The sequence below is a fragment of the Phycodurus eques genome, chromosome 10 (genome assembly GCF_024500275.1).
Source record: "Phycodurus eques isolate BA_2022a chromosome 10, UOR_Pequ_1.1, whole genome shotgun sequence".
In the NCBI taxonomy this organism is placed as follows: domain Eukaryota; kingdom Metazoa; phylum Chordata; class Actinopteri; order Syngnathiformes; family Syngnathidae; genus Phycodurus; species Phycodurus eques.
In genome coordinates, this window is record NC_084534.1 from 23,327,851 (window position 1) to 23,346,099 (window position 18,249).

The window sequence follows — 18,249 nt, forward strand, 5'->3', positions numbered from 1 at the left end:
CTCCGCCCGAGCTGTGCGCACTTCATTTAAAAGAGTCAATGAGGGAGCAACAACTCAACAACAGCCTGCGCCGACAATTAAGACATTTGTCTTGGTCTCTTCTTATTTCGCGGCCAAACTTTTCTCAAAGCGCACACATTGTGCTGCTTAATATTCATCCATTCTGCAAGCTGCCAAGTACAGCAAGTCCATTTATCACCTCGACTGTCATGTGGCTTCTCACTTTTTCACTTGGTCCACTGCGAAAACCCTTTAAAAAAGTGTGCTTTGCGTTTTCTTTGGCTTTTATAGGCCAATATGTAAGGGTACCAGTGATGGCAAAAAAAAAGGTAGAAATGGGAAGATGACCATACAATGGAAAATGAAACTCATCTCTGTCTCGGCTGAAGAAGAAATCGAAGAAACTCGGCTACCCGTTAGCTCATCTGGCAACTTCAGTGAACCCTCGCTGTTGTGAAAATATGTGCGTAATGGACCCCCCGTTAACAGTTCAAACTCAAAATACAGTAGACGCCAAATTACTTTCGATGCTGATGTGTATGTCGACGCCTCGTAAACTGTAAGAATGCCAATTTCTGTGTTCCTATTTATTACTTCTTTGACATGGAATTGCCACGAATTGAAAAAAAAAAAACGGAATTGTGTTAAGAGCTGCTATGATTAATCGACTAATCAACAATCAACAATTTTTGATTATTGACTATTCATTTAGAGACCTTGTTTAACTTCAAATAGCCCAAATTCAGCCTTCCAAAAGTAAATATTCATAATTATATTTGTCATAATAACATTGTTCCATCAAAATAAACATGCTAATATGATACGCAAGATAGATATGCAAATTATTATTATTTTTTTTACTTTGGAAATAATGATCACCATTTTTGCCTATTTTCTGACGTTATGGTCCAAACCAGCAAGTAAATCATGATCAATTTATGTTTGTGCATTTTCTGCACTGTCAATTAGAAATAATGTACTGTTCTTTTTTTTGTTTTTTTTTGTTTTGTTTTTTTAATAATAATATCAACAACAATCCAACCAGGGAGGTGGCAACTGGGGCGCCATTCCAGCCAGCACCATTAGCACTGCTAACACTAGCACTAAATAGCATCTACTGTACTGGTATGTTGCCCTGTAAGCAACATATATTTGAGCACAATTACTGACCTCTTTACAAATAAGATAAACAACTGAATTGATCATGCAAATGATTATTCTTAGCCAAAAATCCATATAACATGCATTCTGATATGGGTCATTTTTGATCCCCCTATGGAAAACTGTAGATTCCAGTCACTCATGCATCTAAAGGTAATGAGACTCAAATGTGACATCCCGCCTGTTTTTTTTAAAAAAAGTATTCTGAAGGAAAATGAATATGTTATTGAAGTAAGGCTTAAGAGGTAAACTGCTGTGTGTGTATGGGTGATTGATGACTTGCGGGTCCAGTAACTCTGCTCCTTGATATGTTTACAGCGGATTTTCACGTTCTGGCGTTCAAGTCATCAATCTTGCTGAAATAAATAAAAATGACAAATTACAGTGTGAGCTCTTTACACCTGTCAAGGCAACAATAACACAAACATTTCATCGTCCTTTGGTTGCCCTTGCGACAGCGATAGTTGATGATCTTCATCGCCGTTGTAACAAAGTGTGACTCTGCTGCTGCTTCCTTTCCGTCTCCCGGGATTTCTTTGGCTCCACAGTGCCTCTTCCTTTTCCTCCTTCTTCTTCTTCTTCTCCTTCTCCTTCTCTCATTTGATTTGAATTTCATCACATCATCTGCCCAGAGCATGCTGTTCCTTCCGCACTTCTGACAAAGACTGAAAAAACAGATTAAAAAGGATGAAACACATTTACATACATTTCCTACAATCGTTTTTTTTTTCCCATTCAGATTAGATCGTTTTCTCATTACATGTCACCCTCTTAATAATATTTTTCAAGATAAGGTCACATAATAACTTTGACTTTACAACCATTAGCCACTGCTATGCCTTTGTTGCAACGTGCGTACATCATCTTTGATATGTGTACATCCCCCCCCCCCCAATATGAGACATATCAGTAAAGCACAGATGTGGGGGGAAAAAAATGATATACATATAGTGAACCCCCACTAATTAGATGGGGCCAAAGCAATATTTCCCCCCCCCCCCCGCCCACTAGCTTAATACTAACGCTAAATAGCATCTATGGTGCAGTGCTGTAACCCTTTAAGCAAATGATTGAACACAAACTGTGCACCAACACATGAAGATAGAGAATATAACAGTACTCACAGTCACATATTTGTTATCCTCTGAGAAAAATGGCTCGTATTAGTGCTGTACTGATGAGTCTGGAGGAGTTGAGAAGTTTCAATGACCAGTATATCCGTCTGTCTGTTTTAAACTGGGCCCATGTGGCTAAGGAGGGCACACCAGAAAGAGCAAGCAGCACAGTGGCCATTCAATTAATGCAATGTGACAAAAACTGTTGAATTCTTTTAAATTCTAGTCAATTATGTAATTACTGAATGTTTTAATGAAGTGCAATATTATGGAGTGACATTTTTCCTCATTAAAACACACATTACAACAATTTCAGTGTATTATGCACAGTTTGAACATTAACCCTGTACTTAAATATAGGAAAATAAAACATTGAATTGAATCATGATACAATTAAAATTGATTGCATCTGACATTTAAATGAAAACTGTACCTAAATAAAACTATAAAAAAGTTCTTAAATATTTTTTATTTCTATAAATATTGAGTGGAAATATACTGTACTAAAAAGTTAAATCCAACTAAACTGTACTTGGGCAATGATTCTTTGGTGTACCAACAGACCACGTACTACCGCTGGTGCTAGTACCACACTTTGAGAATCACTGATGGATGATACAAAAGTCATTAGGTTACCACAGATCCTATACCTCCTGTGTGTGTGTGTGTGTGTGTGTGTGTGTGAAGCAGAAATTTGGAGGAAGCAGCAGTGTATGAAATCTACGCAGGAGAAAATGGATTCAGTCATCCAGTTTTTAGTGAACTTTTCAGCACAAAGACTCAAGAGCTTCGGGGCTCACGATGGAGGCGGGGAAGCGATAGCCAGCAAAATGCCTCAAAAGTCAATATCAAATCACAGCGTGCGATGTTCCTTTGTGAACATTGCAGTTGGTAACAGTCGCTACAAGACTCATTTTGTTGCACAGTTCATTAATAAGAGTCATAAGGTGCCTTGCTCAAGGATATTACGAGTCAGTCATCGTGTGCATCTGACACCTTGCCTGTGGTGAGCTGTTGCACGATTGTGCACAACACAATGAGACACATTTTATCACCCACCCCCTCTTGCTTGGATTGCTGTTCTCCAGAAGGTTTGTCCTCTTTCACTGACAGACAGCACCAGTTGGATTTGGGGCCGGACTGTTCCATTCTCAAGACATTGACACTAATTGTGAAGAATTGAAATACATTCCCTGATCTGCACATTTATCCAAATCTGCACCGCAATGGTTACTTCCTTGGTCTCCGCACTGCCGCGAGGAAAAGCTGTCTCGGAAATACTTTCTGCATGGTCCTGCAAACCATCACATTGTTACTCTAATTAGCATAATGGTCCGAGTCATTTTTCAACATTTTCGGAAAACAAGAACAAAATACAAGAGAGTCAACAGACACAAAGAGTGTGCTTGCTTCGATTGAACCTTTGTGGTATACCAAGACCTGGATGACTGAGATTAATCTACACAGCACGACCAAATGGACAGCACAATGTTAAATTAAGTCCATTTGATACACACTTTGTGGACGTAATACTCTACTTACTCTATAAACACCATTGAGGTTTGAGTGTGAACATATTGTGAACACAATCCACATCATCTACAGGTACGGAGACATGGTGCCAAAGACCATTGCCGGAAAGATCTTCGGGTCCATCTGCTCGCTGAGTGGCGTGCTGGTGATCGCCCTGCCTGTGCCCGTCATTGTATCCAACTTCAGCCGCATTTACCACCAGAACCAGAGGGCAGACAAGCGCCGTGCCCAGAAGGTAGGCCTCTTTATCGACTACCACACGGGAAGTGGATAGCAGGATTCACTGATTGCTGTTGTTGTCGTCGTTGTTGAACTTGTTCTGTTCTGCAGTTGAGCACATTCTGGTAATAATGCCAGTTGAGTTGTGGCAGATAGGCAGAGGAACTCAGAAATGTATTTCCCTTTTATTTGACATTCTTGTACGTGTCACACACACACACACACACACACTACAGCCGAGTGTTAAATGTTAGCTATCCACTCGCTGCTCTCACGTGGTGGGCCTGACCTTTTCCACAGCATTACACGAAGGGCTTCTTTGCTGCGAACAAATTGAGGACGTTGACGTATTTAACTGCTTCAAGTGTCTTATATAAACACTCAGTGGACGCTTCATTAGGTAAAATAAGAAAAGAACACAAATGAATTTAAATACCAGATATAGTTACAGCGGAACCTCGGTTTTAGTGATAAATTCATGAGAAAAAGTCTGAAAAATAATTTAAACTAGTAGCAGGATAAGGAATAAGTCATAAAATATGCCAGCAAAATCCTTATCCTTCTTTGGGCAGAGTGGGAAGAAGCTCCAGTCATTGAGTAGAATTACACTTGAAATTTTACTTTCAGCGTTGAGTTTTTTTTTTTTTTTTTTGAAGAAAACTTTCTGCTGCCTCACCGCAACTCCGAGCTTGGAAAGTTTCACAAGCAAAATCTAACAAGCCTTATTAGTTGACGTTCCGTCAGAGGGACAATGAGACGCTCATCATTCGTGAATGACAACAACAGATCGCCGGCAACGTTAATTCAGCGGGCGGAAAACGGAAAACACGCGCCATTAAGCATGTGGAGGAGTGGCATTCAATTATTACAGCATTCAAAATAATGTTGGCATTAACTTCATTAACGTCTTTATAGTAGGACGGTATTCTCATAACATGAAAACTTTTTCTCATTATTTTATATGCCCTTATTCTCATAACATTAAAACTTCATTTTTACAACTGACTTCCAATCCCAGTAATTTTATGACTTCAGTCTCGCAACATTTACTTCATTGACATAACTGGACTCCTGTAACATTTCAATTTCCTTATTATTATTATTCTCGTAACAACTTCATGGTCATAACACGACAACTTTTTTTCGCGACATTACAGCATGATACTTCATTCTTGCAACATTCTGGGCTCTATATTTCATGAGCGGCGTGCGCTCGTGGCACGTTAAACCGATGTTGCTGTTTCAGGAGACCAGCGCACCCCGGCGGATCCGAGAATGGCCGGGCTGCGCCGCTGGGGGCGTGTCTCCAGCCGATTCTATTCGCCGCCGATCAAAGCGGCTCCTCTCATTCCCTTTAAATATGGCGACGTCTCTGTGCGGAAGACGACGATGCGTAATGTTAGCGTGCATTGTCAACACTCCTTCGTAATATTGCACTCGCCAATACTGAGCTTTTTCTCTAAACCTCATCCCGAATATTTGGGATTTTAAACAAACTCGACCGCCGACAAAGTCAGAGCTCAGTAAACTTAACTCGACCTCCGTTAGGACTCGATCGACCATCGAAAGAGTGACAGATGCTCCCAGGCCCGACCAATCGCAATCGACTTCCTGCCGCGTCAGAGTCGGTTTTTCCCTCACACCCTTCGTCCTCGTGTCAAGCGCAACCTTTGATCAAGCGAGACGAGCCCGAAGCAGCATTCTGCTTGTCAAACTCGTTCTCTCATTAATGCGACGCAACAGAGACGGACACGCTCCATTACGCATGCGCGAAAATCATCATCAGTGATCATTATATTGCTTTGCAGGTATCTGCAGCCACAATCTCCAAAAATTCCCAAACGAATTCCGTGGCTCGACGAGTTCTGCCAGGTCTAGTTTATTGGGCCGCGTGAGGGAGTGTGAGAAGCAGAACCCGGTCGAAGAGATCGGCTCACTTTTAAGAGCACTTGAGGCAGCTTCATATCCTTCACAGCTGCCCTAATATCTTCTTCATTTGAGAAAATTTCATTACGATATCATCTCTCGCTCATTCCCTATGCCACTCTCGATCGCCCTCCTTCTGCTGAGTTATCAAATCCATCTTTCCGAGGGGCTGACTCGTTTAGTTTAGCGCGACGCCTCCCTCCGGAAAGCGCAAAAGAGAAGCGAGAGAATTGAAAGCGTTTAACTCCAGTCGCGTTTCGCAAGCTCTTTCAAGCTGCGACTGGAATGCGGGACACAGGAGAGCATATGGGGGCTAAAGCAATTTAAGAGGATTGCTCTTATGCGGTGAATGCTAAGAGATAGTTTATCTGTGAGGTGCTTTTAGAGGGACACGGCCCTCGGTTTACGGCGACGACCGGCAGATGAGGTTTCGAGATTACGAACGGCGTGCAGCGACTAGTTAGCGCAGTCGCATGAGAAAACATGGCATCCTCAGCAAACCCCGTACTTGCTATTTTTAAATTCATTTGTTTTCTCCTTATGGCCTTGAAGTGATTTCCCCAAAAATATTTTCGGTAATTAGGACTTCACTTCAGGTCTCGCTTTTCACGTTGGTGGGTTTCTCATCTAGCTAGCATAAATGTATTGTTCGCGAGGGTTTACAACAGTCCCGACATTCGAGTTAGAAGCTCTCAAGAAGTCATTATACCGTATGTAAGATGTCGCCCACCTGCCTGACGTGCTGCGCACGTCTTCTTTTTTTTCTTTATCCAGAAAGCCAGATTGGCCCGTATACGTTTAGCCAAGTCCGGCAGCGCCAACGCCTTCCTGCTGAGCAAACGCAACGGACTCCTCAACGAGCTGCTGGAGCTGACGGTGAGGCTTGACCTCTGACTCTTCGAACAACAACAGTGCCGTAGATTAGGGAAGAAGCGCCCTTAAATGCAATTGTGCGTGTGTTTTTTTTTTTAAAAATATATTATTATACATTTTAAAACTGAAACATTATTTGATAGCTTAACATTGTACATCCACTTGTTGCTTTGCAGACTTCACAGGGTTCAATCGCAACTGCCAAAAAAAGATCAAATGGCAAACATGCCCACTAAGGGAAGTCAGACGGCAGACAGATACACTCAGGAAATGAATTCAAAAGCAGCTTTATAATTATGAGACAGGTTCATTTTTGCACATGAATTTCACAAGTGAATGCTCTATATTAAATGAAAAAAAAATACCAGAGCACCGACCCAGCTGAAGATAAAATAAAGTGAAGAAAAAGTTGTAAAATAACAAGAATAATAGTATAATATTGTGAGGAAAGAGTCATAATGTTTCATGAATGTTATGTGATCAATTTCAGTGTCGCTAGAATGAATTTGTAACTTTATGAGAAGTCGTTATAGGAAGAAAGTCAGTTTTACGAAAATGAAGTCACAGTGTTACTGTCATGAAGTTGTAAGATTCCAAGAATTAAATCATAACATTGCAAAAATAAAGTCCCAATGTTTTGAGAATGAAATCATAAGAAGCTCTCACGTGACGAAAATAAATTGTAACGTAACTCAAATGGAGTCCGAACATAACGAGCATGCAGTTATGAGAATGAAGTTGCATAAAAAGAAAGAATAGAGGCTGCTCTCAGATGTCTTTATTTAAAAAAAAAAAAAAATGACAGATTGTCATTCATCATGACAGATGAATGACAATGGTCCTTGTCCAACAATATTCATTATTGCACTCCATTGCAAGTGGATAGCTTCGCACCTCTAACACGCAAAACACACGTTCGCACACTTTTACACGCCCTCAAAATGACAATTACTGCCTTAATTCACCAAGGAACATTTGAAAAGTCCTTCCAAAGGCGATAAAGAGCAGAACAAGTCGGAATGATGACATTCCCAGGGCAGAGGTGATAAGAGCGTAATCACACACGCTACTTTTCCCACTTTGTCTGCACTCCAACCTTTGATTTAAGCCTGGCTTGCAAAACCAAAGTAAGATTTAAACTTTTATCCGCCGAGTTTTGTTGCTCACGGTGATAATTAAATAACGTGTGTGAAAGGAGTGTGCAGGAGATGTTTTACACTTCAAAAGTCCACCACTGAACAATGTAGAAAGGAGGTCACAGTGGGAAGAGAAAAGTTATATATACTGTACTACGAGATTAATGTTCTTATCTTTTGAGTGGAGGAAAAAGTAGCCATTTCTTCAAGTCACAATTTATTTCTCGAAAAAAATGTGTTTTCACAATAGGTCATTTCTTGGAATCTATGAAAAATGACTTTGTTTAACAAAAAAAAAAAAAAAAAAAAAAAGGGCTTTGATCTTGTCAGAAATCATCAATCAAAAGAGCATGCTAAATATTGTTAGACTAATTACATAATGACCTTGGTCATTTTTAACTTACTGTCAAAATATCAATAAAAAAACAAAAATGTGCTTGCTAAAAATTTTGTTTTTTCTTACTCGATTTTATTTTCTGTGTAGATTGTCAATGATCCAGGTCATGGTAATCCGCAAAGGTCGAATCAGGGCAACTGGACTCTTCTTATTTGTTGAAATTTATTTTTTATTTTTTCTTGTTTAACAAAAATGTTGGAAAATGACTTGGGCAATTATGCCATTACGCTAACAATTTGGTAGTTTGCAGAACCGTACGCAAAAAAAGTACTTCCAAGTAAGCTTTTATAGCAGTAATAATAGCAATTATGCTATTAGGCTAACAATATATACTGTGTTATTTTGGAAAATATGCACTTATAAAAGGCATTTTCTCTAAATGTGGGCAGTTTCTTTCTCAAAAAAAGAAAGAAATACAACTGTATTGTTGTATGATTAGATTTGCTTCGATTTTATATGTTTATATTTAAAAACACCCCAAAATTTTTTTTAAGATGACACGAATAAAAATATACAACTTATATGGAAAAAAACTTTTTCTTTTAAACTGTTTTAGTTTTCTCCTTTTATTTTATAGGAACAAATACTTAAGTCTCATAGAACTGACAGTTTTTTTAAATTATTAATAAATGTTGGTCTCTTGAAAAATGTGACTTTATTCATCGTCTTTCTAGTGTGGCACTTAATAGTCCATAACAATGGGAGAAGGCAGAGTCGCTATAATAATAATAATAATAATAATAATAATAATAATAATAATAATAATAATAATAATAATATTAATAATAATAATAATAATAATAATAATAATAATAATAATAATAATAGGTGGCACGGTGGCCGACTGGTTAGAGCGTCAGCCTCACAGTTCTGAGGACCCGGGTTCAATCCCCGGCCCCGCCTGTGTGGAGTTTGCATGTTCTCCCCGTGCCTGCGTGGGTTTTCTCCGGGCACTCCGGTTTCCTCCCACATCCCAAAAACATGCATTAATTGGAGACTCTAAATGGCCCGTAGGCGTGACTGTGAGTGCGAATGGTTGTTTGTTTCTATGTGCCCTGCGATTGGCTGGCAACCAGTTCAGGGTGTACCCCGCCTCCTGCCCGATGACAGCTGGGATAGGCTCCAGCACGCCTGCGACCCTAATGAGGAGAAGCGGCTCAGAAAATGGATGGGTAATAATATTTTTTTTTTAAAAAAGACTCATGTTCCTTCAAAGACAAAAAGGCCGCATCTGGTTCCCCATCACTATGACATAAACTAGATACATATTTTTTGCTTTTTTGCTAAGACATGACAAGATCAATAAGAAGCTTGAGCTCTGCTTGAAAAGTTAAGATGTGTGTTGTGGAGGTTAAAGCGAGTTGAAGGTTCACGGCAGCCAAAGTGGGGGTGGCACAAATCCTCAGAGGCGCTTCTTCAGTGGCTTCGCAAACTTCCGATTTCTGGCTGTCATAACAGCTGAAAATAAACTACAGAACCAAAATTCATGTGCATTCTGAATGCCCACACAGTGTAAAAATATGCTAACCACTGTCATATGGATTCATAATATGACCTCGGATATCATTAGGACATTGGACACAATTATATACATAAAACAAAAAGACAAGGTTTTTGCTTAGAACCCTGAAAATGTCCTTAATGTCAAAATTCTAATTTCGCATTCATGTATCTGCTCATCTAATTGTTACTTTACGCTTCATTTCATCCATTCGCCCTCTATTCCTTTTCTTGTATCTGTTAACACCAGCACATGGCTTATAGCCTTCCATTTCCTCAAATCCATTCGGATCTAATCGAGTCGGGAGGCGACGCCGGTGTTTTAGCATTATCATATAAATGCCATCTGCGAGTGGCCCTCGGCAAATCTCCCACCGGGCCGCCGGCGAATCACATTACAGCGGCACGCCGGCGGCCGTCGAGCCCGTCAGTGGTCGTGAAGCGATATGTGACCGTTTTCTCTGTCACTTAAATCAGCCGCCGCCTCTTGGCTTCCTATTTGGATTCTTATTTGTTTTGACTGAGTTTATTAGCGGCTCATGTCAGGCTCATGATCATATTGGGCGCCTTCTTCAATTTTTATCCCATGTCCTTGTTTCAACAAAATTTCAAGACCGAATGTTCTTAGACAGCTTGAATTTATCATTGAGATACCCGCCTATGAATTTATAACAATTCTTCCCAAAATTAAAAAAAAAAAAAAGTAAAACAGGATGAGTAAAAAAACATGTTTTTCATAAATTAGCACCACCCATTTTCATAGCATACGTGCTTCCAATTTGGGAATAATTGGACAACAAAAATAGTTTTTTAAAGGACTGCAAGAAGCAATCAAAATGAGCATAAAATGTCTGCTTCAATCCAAAATGGCAGACTTCCGATAGCTTTTCAGTCATGTCTTCTTGAGACTTTTTTTTTTTTTTTTTTTGACGAGATTTCATGTTGCTAAGTGAAACCTGCTTTGGGGGAATTCCTTGGGTAAATTCATCTTTGAAGGACCGCTAGAAATGGCCCAAATTACCCAAAAACAACAGCTCGAAACCAAATTGGCAGGTTTCCTGTATCTGTTCAGGCATGGCATCAATTTAATTTTCCGAAGTGAAACCAGCCTTGGGGGCGGAATTGTTGAGCGCCGTTATCAGGGTTTCATGTTTTCAGTCGAGTCATCAAAGTTTTCTTCTGTGCTCAGGCCAAATGCCGTGATGAAAATTCGAAATCTTTGCAATTTCATCTGCCTTGTATTTGAAGTTGAAATTTGGTAGCAAATTGACAAAACCTACAGGATAATGTTTGTCTCTGAAGGAATGATCGAAATGTTCAAATTGACTCTAAAATGGCCGCTTCAAACCAAAATGGCAGACAGGTTGTGTCTTTTTGGCTTCTTGAGACTTTTTGGTGGGTCTACTCATGCAAGACACGTCTACCAAATTCCATGTTCCTAAGGGCTGAATTTTGGAGTGATGCTGTGAGGGTTTGCTGTTGTCAATAAAGTTAACTTGCATTCTCCACCCACATGCCATGACAGAAATTGAAACTTAGCATAACCCATGTGTTCATCTGGTTAAAATTTGGTCGCAAGTGGACAAAATCTTAAGGACTTTAAACGACCCTTTTGGGGTAATTTTGCCAGTTTCCAGTTAACCTTTAAAGTCCTTAAGATTATGTCCACTCGACAAGGGAGTGAGTCACACTACCAACACATCACACCCGATTTTGTGCATTTTTGAGTATCGTAACGTTGCCTTGGTTCAAGTGAAAAGACAGCCAAGCGTTAAGGCTTGATGCATTGAAAGGAAGAACGCAATCATCGAGAAGCTGTCATGTTCCTCAGCCCACGTTCTTACAGTTGCCTTCACGGGTGCGTGGAATGTGGATGAGAATCCTTGCGGTTTGATCGCCCCTAACCCGAACCCTTTGAGCGCACGCGCTGAAAGACAAATCAACTGTTATTCATCTTACTTGGCAACGCTCGAGACGAATCTTTCTTTTCTTTGAAACCCTTAGAAAGTCCAGTTCGGAAAACTAATCCATAATCTTGCTTTTTTGTTGTTGTTGTTGTTGTTGTTTGTTTTCTTGATGTCAGAAGCGTCACAAATGGCTTACTTCAAGGCTGCTGACAGCATCCACTAGTGCTCTGTAGCACTTTTTTACAGTACTGTTGATAATTACTGGAAGTAATTTAGACCAACAAGTGGATGACCAGTACAAGCAAAGTGTCTTTTTTTTTGTGATTAATATTTCAAAAACATAGATTAGATTATTAAAAAAAAAAAAAAAAATTAATAGAAGCAAAATTTAACATGAGAAAAATAAATGACATCTGGGGTATAGCTAATTATTTTTATTTAGTTTTTGTTTTATTTATGAAAATGAAAAAAAATTTAAAAAATGGAAAACAACAATCAACACAAACGTGGGTAATGAATCGGTACTTTACATTTACCTGATCATTTACACGTTTGGAAAGGAGTAGGACGAGTAGAAATAGAAATGTAACTCTTCCTACTTCTAATCTCTATTTATTTATCAATAAATAAGCAATATTAAAGAATAATTCATATTCTAGTGTCTATACGTAACCATTACCAACACGTAGGTATCGATAATATACTATTATCGTTCCCTGCACCAGTTCCCTATTAATAGAATATAGTAATAAATTAATTATCTAGATTCAAGAAAAAAAACAATATTTATTGGGCAAGTATCTAAAAAGCACAAAAGAATCTAGATTTTAAAAGATGAAAGAAAAAGGTTTTAGGATTTTGACAAATAAAATAATGGATAATGTAGCCAGATCTAAATGTATAGTTTATTGACTTTTGGGGAAGGAAAAAAGTAAAGAATTCCAAAAAAAAAAAAATTAAAATCATCAGATTTTTAAAAGATGTATAGGGTGAGTAAAGTTTGAAAGCACAAAACAATTGGATTTTTTTTTTCTAAAGCAAAACGATGATACAAGGAAAAGGATCTAGAGCTGTATCCATTCTTAAATGGATAAAATGATGTAGATTTGAACCTAATCTAACACATTCCACAACCATAACAATGCTGGAACCCAATCTCTACCCTAACGCTGACCCCAGCCTTGACCCTAACACCAATTCCTTATCCCAACCCTAATCCCAATTTGACACTAACCCTGACCATAAATCCAAACTAAACCCTTCAAAATATACAGGGGTGCCTTGAGATATACGAGTGACCAGCCTTGCGAGTTTTTTACGAAATTAGCCATGACTGGGACGAGTTTTTGCTTTGACTCACGAGCATGATGATTTGCGATACAAACTGATGTCTGAGCTACAGAGCACTGAGCGAGTTGAACAGTTATGTCGTTATTGTGTGTTTTTGTAACATGCACCAATATACAATGCTATTTTTGTCCAAAAAAAGAAAACACAAATACTTGCCAAACAGTTGTATTGGTTTTGTTTTGTTTTTTTGCGAGACTGGAACGGATTAATGACATTTCTATGCATTTGAATGGTGAAATATGATTTGTGTTTTGAAACAAGTTCAACTTGTAACTCAAGGAACCACTTGATAAAGCAGCTAGGTCAAATTAGGACAATTATCTAGATTTTAAAATATGTATACGACAAGTATCTCGGTTGACAAGAGAAAAGAATCTAGGTGTCAAAAAAATAAAAAAAATAAACATGACTTGGTTTGAGTTTTTAACAGCTGCTGACTTTGTTGCGTCAGGGTGCAAATGCCGGCGAGCAGAAGCTGCCCAAGTCGTCGTGTCTTTTAGAGAGCCAACACCACCATCTGCTGCACTGTCTGGAGAAAACCACTGTAGGTGCAAGACCACCAACTTGGGCCCTCTCCTGCCTCCTCTTCATATGTTCAAACATTCTCACGCGCATTTCCCCCTCCTCCAGGCTCACGAATTCGTAGACGAGCAGCTGTACGAGCAGAACTATTTAGAAGCCGTGATGCAGCGCTTCCCCTCCCGCAGAGCGTCGGTCAGCAGCCGCGACGCCGCGACGCCGACCTGCTGCGGCCGCGGGGCCAAGAGGAACACGACCTTGCGGCCTGGACCCAACCAACAGGGGCCCTTGCAGGAGCTCAGCGCCGTCCACATCCAGTGTGCTGATCGGCCGTCGCATTCCGCCAGGTGAAACGCAATCCTGACAATCGAGTTTTCTGCTGCTTTAAAGTGTTGAAATAAAAAAAAATAACGTTAAAAAGCAAAACATTGTATAAAGGCACCAACAGTTGACATGAAATAATATACTGCAGGGGTGTCAAACTCCTTTTTGTCACGGGCCACATCGTAGTTATGACTTCCCTCGGAGGGCCGCTGCGACTGTGAACCCAGTTTGGGCAAATCTTTTTCTGACATACATTTTCCAACACAACCCATATAAATGAAAGATAACCTCATATACTGTAATTGCATACAGTATACGAAACACATTGATGAATAACCAGTTTTGAAATCAGAACTCTATAAAAACATGTTTTTCAACTATTACATTTCTTTTCAAAGAGGGATTGGTAACAAAAAAATAAATAAATGCTCGCAAATATCGCAATACACCAGAAGACAATGAGCAATTTTGATTTGCTTTCGCGATGCCACATAAAATGATGTGACGGGCCGGATCTGGCCCCCGGGCCACCAGTTTGACCCCGGTGATATACTGTAAATCATCCAGTTTGATTCGTTGCAGTCGTTCAAAACTCAACCTGAAGGCAGACGACGTCGGGAGGCTCAACTGCAAAGGCGGCCGGATCACCACGGCCATCGTCAGCCTCCCGTCGCCCCCCGCCCTGACCGCACCCGACGCCGATGACCTCCACGGGGCCCCCGCCCGCAGGCCGCCGCCCCCTTCCCCGGGCCCCAGCATCCAGACCACCACCAGCTCGGCCAACGTCGTCAAAATGTCGGCCCTGTGACGCTTTTCGCCGGCGAGCCCTTTGTAAATACGCGACGGACAAGGATGGACACAGGTGACCTTGTCACAGTGGAGCCTTGGAGAGACACTGCGGTGCAACTGGCGTATCAGTCCAGCCGGGGGCGCTGTTCAGCTTCTACAAACTCTACTTAAATAGCTCAAAGAATGTTTTGTTGTCTCAAAAGTCTTCTTTGTGCTAACTTGAATTTGTTTGTTTGAGTGTGTTGTCAACAAACGGCATTTTATACGCAGTGTCAATTCAAAAACACAATTTTACATTCATTTTTGTTTTATAAAACTATATCAGCAACCAGTCTGGGGTGGACTCCACTTCTCTCGCCAAAAGTCAAAATATGCTCCATCTAATGAGGACAAGTGGTATCGAAAAAAAAAGGTTGACTGGGTGGACCTTGTGTGGACTGGCACCCCACTTCTCTCGCCAAAAGTATTCAGTTATTCAGGTCAAAACCTCGAGCCAAAACAGTGTGTTTTAGTCGCTTTATTTTTTTAACATTCCATTTGTGTTTTTCTTAAACAGCGCATGTGCGGAACAAGCTACTCAATGAATATGCTCTATGAACAAAAGTGTTGGGTCGCCTTTGCGTCGACTGAAAGTTAAAAAGTGTTTTTGCACTATTTCTAGTGGGAGCAATGCGAACAAAATACTTGTTTTCACTGTATTTTATGGAACGTGTGTTTGCATCACAGTGGCTAAATGTATATCATCCCGCTAACGGAGCAACAAAAATTTTTTTAAAAATGATTATATGATTTGTCCAAAATGATGTTAAGGTAAGAAAATGTGCATTTATTTGGGGAACTTCAAAAATCTGAAGTTTAAGTTTTTTCAGGTAAAAGTACACAAATTTGCAGTGATTTCTGACTGAATTTTGAAATGATGATCGCATTTTTATACAAGATGAAGTGGCAACAAGCTTCAAATGTATTTAAAACCTATAAAAATATGCATATAAAATAATGACACAGTTTAATGAGCACTGTGTCATTATTACTATTGTCATTAAGGCCTTCTTCCTGTAGGAACAACTTCTTGTTTAGCCACAAAATGTTTAACTAATTTCCTGCTGCGTCAGATCCCATTTGGTTGTTTTGTCAAAGTTTAGCACAAATTCAGTTGAATTTCATACCAAAAAAAAAAAAAAAAAGAAAAACACAAAAAGTCATTTTTTTGACAAGTGACCTCGTTGAATGTCATTGGATTCATTTGTGTTGCATTGCTGTGTTATGGTAAAAACTCTAAATGGAGGAAATATTGTGACAAAACTGCTTCAAAGTAACACAAATATGAATTCTGAATATGAATATGTTCTTCTCACAGGCAATGCGGAAAAGTGAATGAAAATCTGCTCGTTTGTCATTTCTTTAAAAGTCTTGGCTTGGATGTTTGTGTGTGCGTGTGTGTGTGTGACTGTTCCTGTTTGCACTGACAAAAGTGTCACATGACCATTAAAATCTGCTGCAACTGTCAACATTTGTCTTCTGTTTTGCTTGGGACCACAACTATTATTAACATTCATCCATTTTCTGAGCCGCTTCTCCTCAGTAGGGTCGCGGGCGTGCTGGAGCCTATCCCACCGGTCATTGGGCAGGAGGCGAGGTACACCCTGAACTGGTTGCCAGCCAATCGCAGGGCGCATACAAACAAACAACCGTTCGCACTCACAGTCATGCCTACGGGCAATTTAGAGTCTCCAATGAATGCATGTTTTTGGGATGTGGGAGGAAACCGGAGTGCCCGGAGAAAACCCACGCAGGCACGGGGAGAACATGCAAACTCCACACAGGCGGGGGCAGGGATTGAACCCGGGGCCTCAGAACTGTGAGGCTGACGCTCTAACCAGTCGTCCACCGTGCCGCCCACTACTACTACTACTACTACTACTACTACTACTATTATTATTATTATTATTATTATAATTATTATTATTATTATTATTATTATTATTACAAAACGTAAAATAATAATGTTCTAAATTGTTAATGAAAAAAGAATACATTTAAAAACAGTACTAATTAAATCAGTAATACAAAGTATTAATGCAAGTGGAAACATGAACCAGTGTTACAGTATTATTGATGCAAATAGTTCATTGTTCTTCAAAAAGTGTAGAAGAATTACTACAATTAAAAAATATATTGAAAACTTGAATAGTTGTCAAAATTATAAATACATTTAAAAATTATTAAATTCTCAATTAAGTGTGGATGCACTTATAGTTCATATACAATAAATGTAAAAAAAAACAATTTTGCTAGTGCTGTTTTGAATTAGTCAGAATTATTACCACTATAAAAACAGCAGCATTAAATTATTAATACAAATATTAGCACATTTAAAAAAAAGCAGTATTCAATTATTAAGAAAAAGTTGAAAATAATAAATTAATAAGTTATTTTCAATCATAAAATATTGATTTGAAAAAAATATTACGTTATTAAAGACAAACTAAATCAAATCATAAAAATTTGTGATACATTGTTAAATCGAATTTCAAGTATAAATACAATTGTTAAAATGCATGACTAATAATAATTGTTAACCAAAAATCATTAATAGAATTACAAACTATACTCTCCACGCCAAACTGAAGCTGTGTTTTTTTCCCCCCCTCAACTTTATGAGTTAAAACAAAATCAATAAATGATGGTGCAATGTATTGTTATGAACACTAGATAGCAATGTCGTAGCATTTATGCCTCCACTTGTACTGTGTGTATCCTTTAAGTATGCGAGTCGTTAAGTAATTGTTTAAGTTTTCCCCGGGTCCTCTAACTTTCTCCCACTTTCCAAAAATATGCAGGTTAGGCTCATTGACGACTGTAAATTTGGCATTGGTGTGAGTAGTTGTTTGTCAATATTTGTCAAGATTATTATTTATTTTATTTCAAAAAGGAGCAGCTGTTATTTTGTCATTCCCTCACGCAAAGCATCATTTAAGTGACATCACTGGCGTGACTATCCGGATGTAGTCGCACTTAAATGACTCAAATGCACTCTTCACACGCTACGATCGGTTCTGTCTGGTCACATGACAAAAAAAAGTGTACATATACCACATTGCTACTGCATTTTGACATCTTTTGTCTGATGTCTTATTATAAGCCCAATGTTGTGTCCTGTCAACGGGGCTAATGTAACCCCAAGTAACATCCGGGGCACACGCTTATCTGGAGCCTATACCAGCTGACCTTTGGCGAGAGAAGCGGGGTCCACCTTGGACTGGCCAGATTTGGACAAGCGACCGCTCTCATTCACACCAATAGATAGATTAGAGCAGTTCATCTCAAACTTTTAACCACCTAAAAGAAAATGTCATAAAAATCGCTCTCCAAGTTGCACCGAAATGACCAACATTAAAATACAATAGCGTAGTGGGCCTAAGTGGTCAACAAAAAACGGGCTAGGTTTTTTTTTTTATTCCTAAATAGCATATTCTATAATATTATAAGCCACTGTAACA

The 18,249-nt window shown here is 39.3% G+C and overlaps 1 protein-coding gene across 4 annotated transcripts in view; it reads left to right on the forward strand.

Moving 5' to 3' along the window:
• The window catches only part of LOC133408370 (potassium voltage-gated channel subfamily D member 3-like), a 64,653-nt gene extending 48,376 nt beyond the window's left edge, over positions 1 to 16,277 (forward strand). For 3 of the 4 annotated variants that reach the window (XM_061687185.1, XM_061687183.1, XM_061687184.1), the window contains 5 exons: positions 3,882 to 4,044; positions 6,729 to 6,830; positions 13,569 to 13,661; positions 13,748 to 13,983; positions 14,543 to 16,277. In XM_061687185.1, the coding sequence (XP_061543169.1) occupies positions 3,882 to 4,044; positions 6,729 to 6,830; positions 13,569 to 13,661; positions 13,748 to 13,983; positions 14,543 to 14,768 (820 nt within the window). In that variant the 3' untranslated portion in view covers positions 14,769 to 16,277. The remainder of the gene's footprint in view (positions 1 to 3,881; positions 4,045 to 6,728; positions 6,831 to 13,568; positions 13,662 to 13,747; positions 13,984 to 14,542) is intronic. The other variant, XM_061687186.1, reaches the window with a different exon arrangement.
• The last annotated feature ends 1,972 nt before the right edge of the window (positions 16,278 to 18,249 follow it).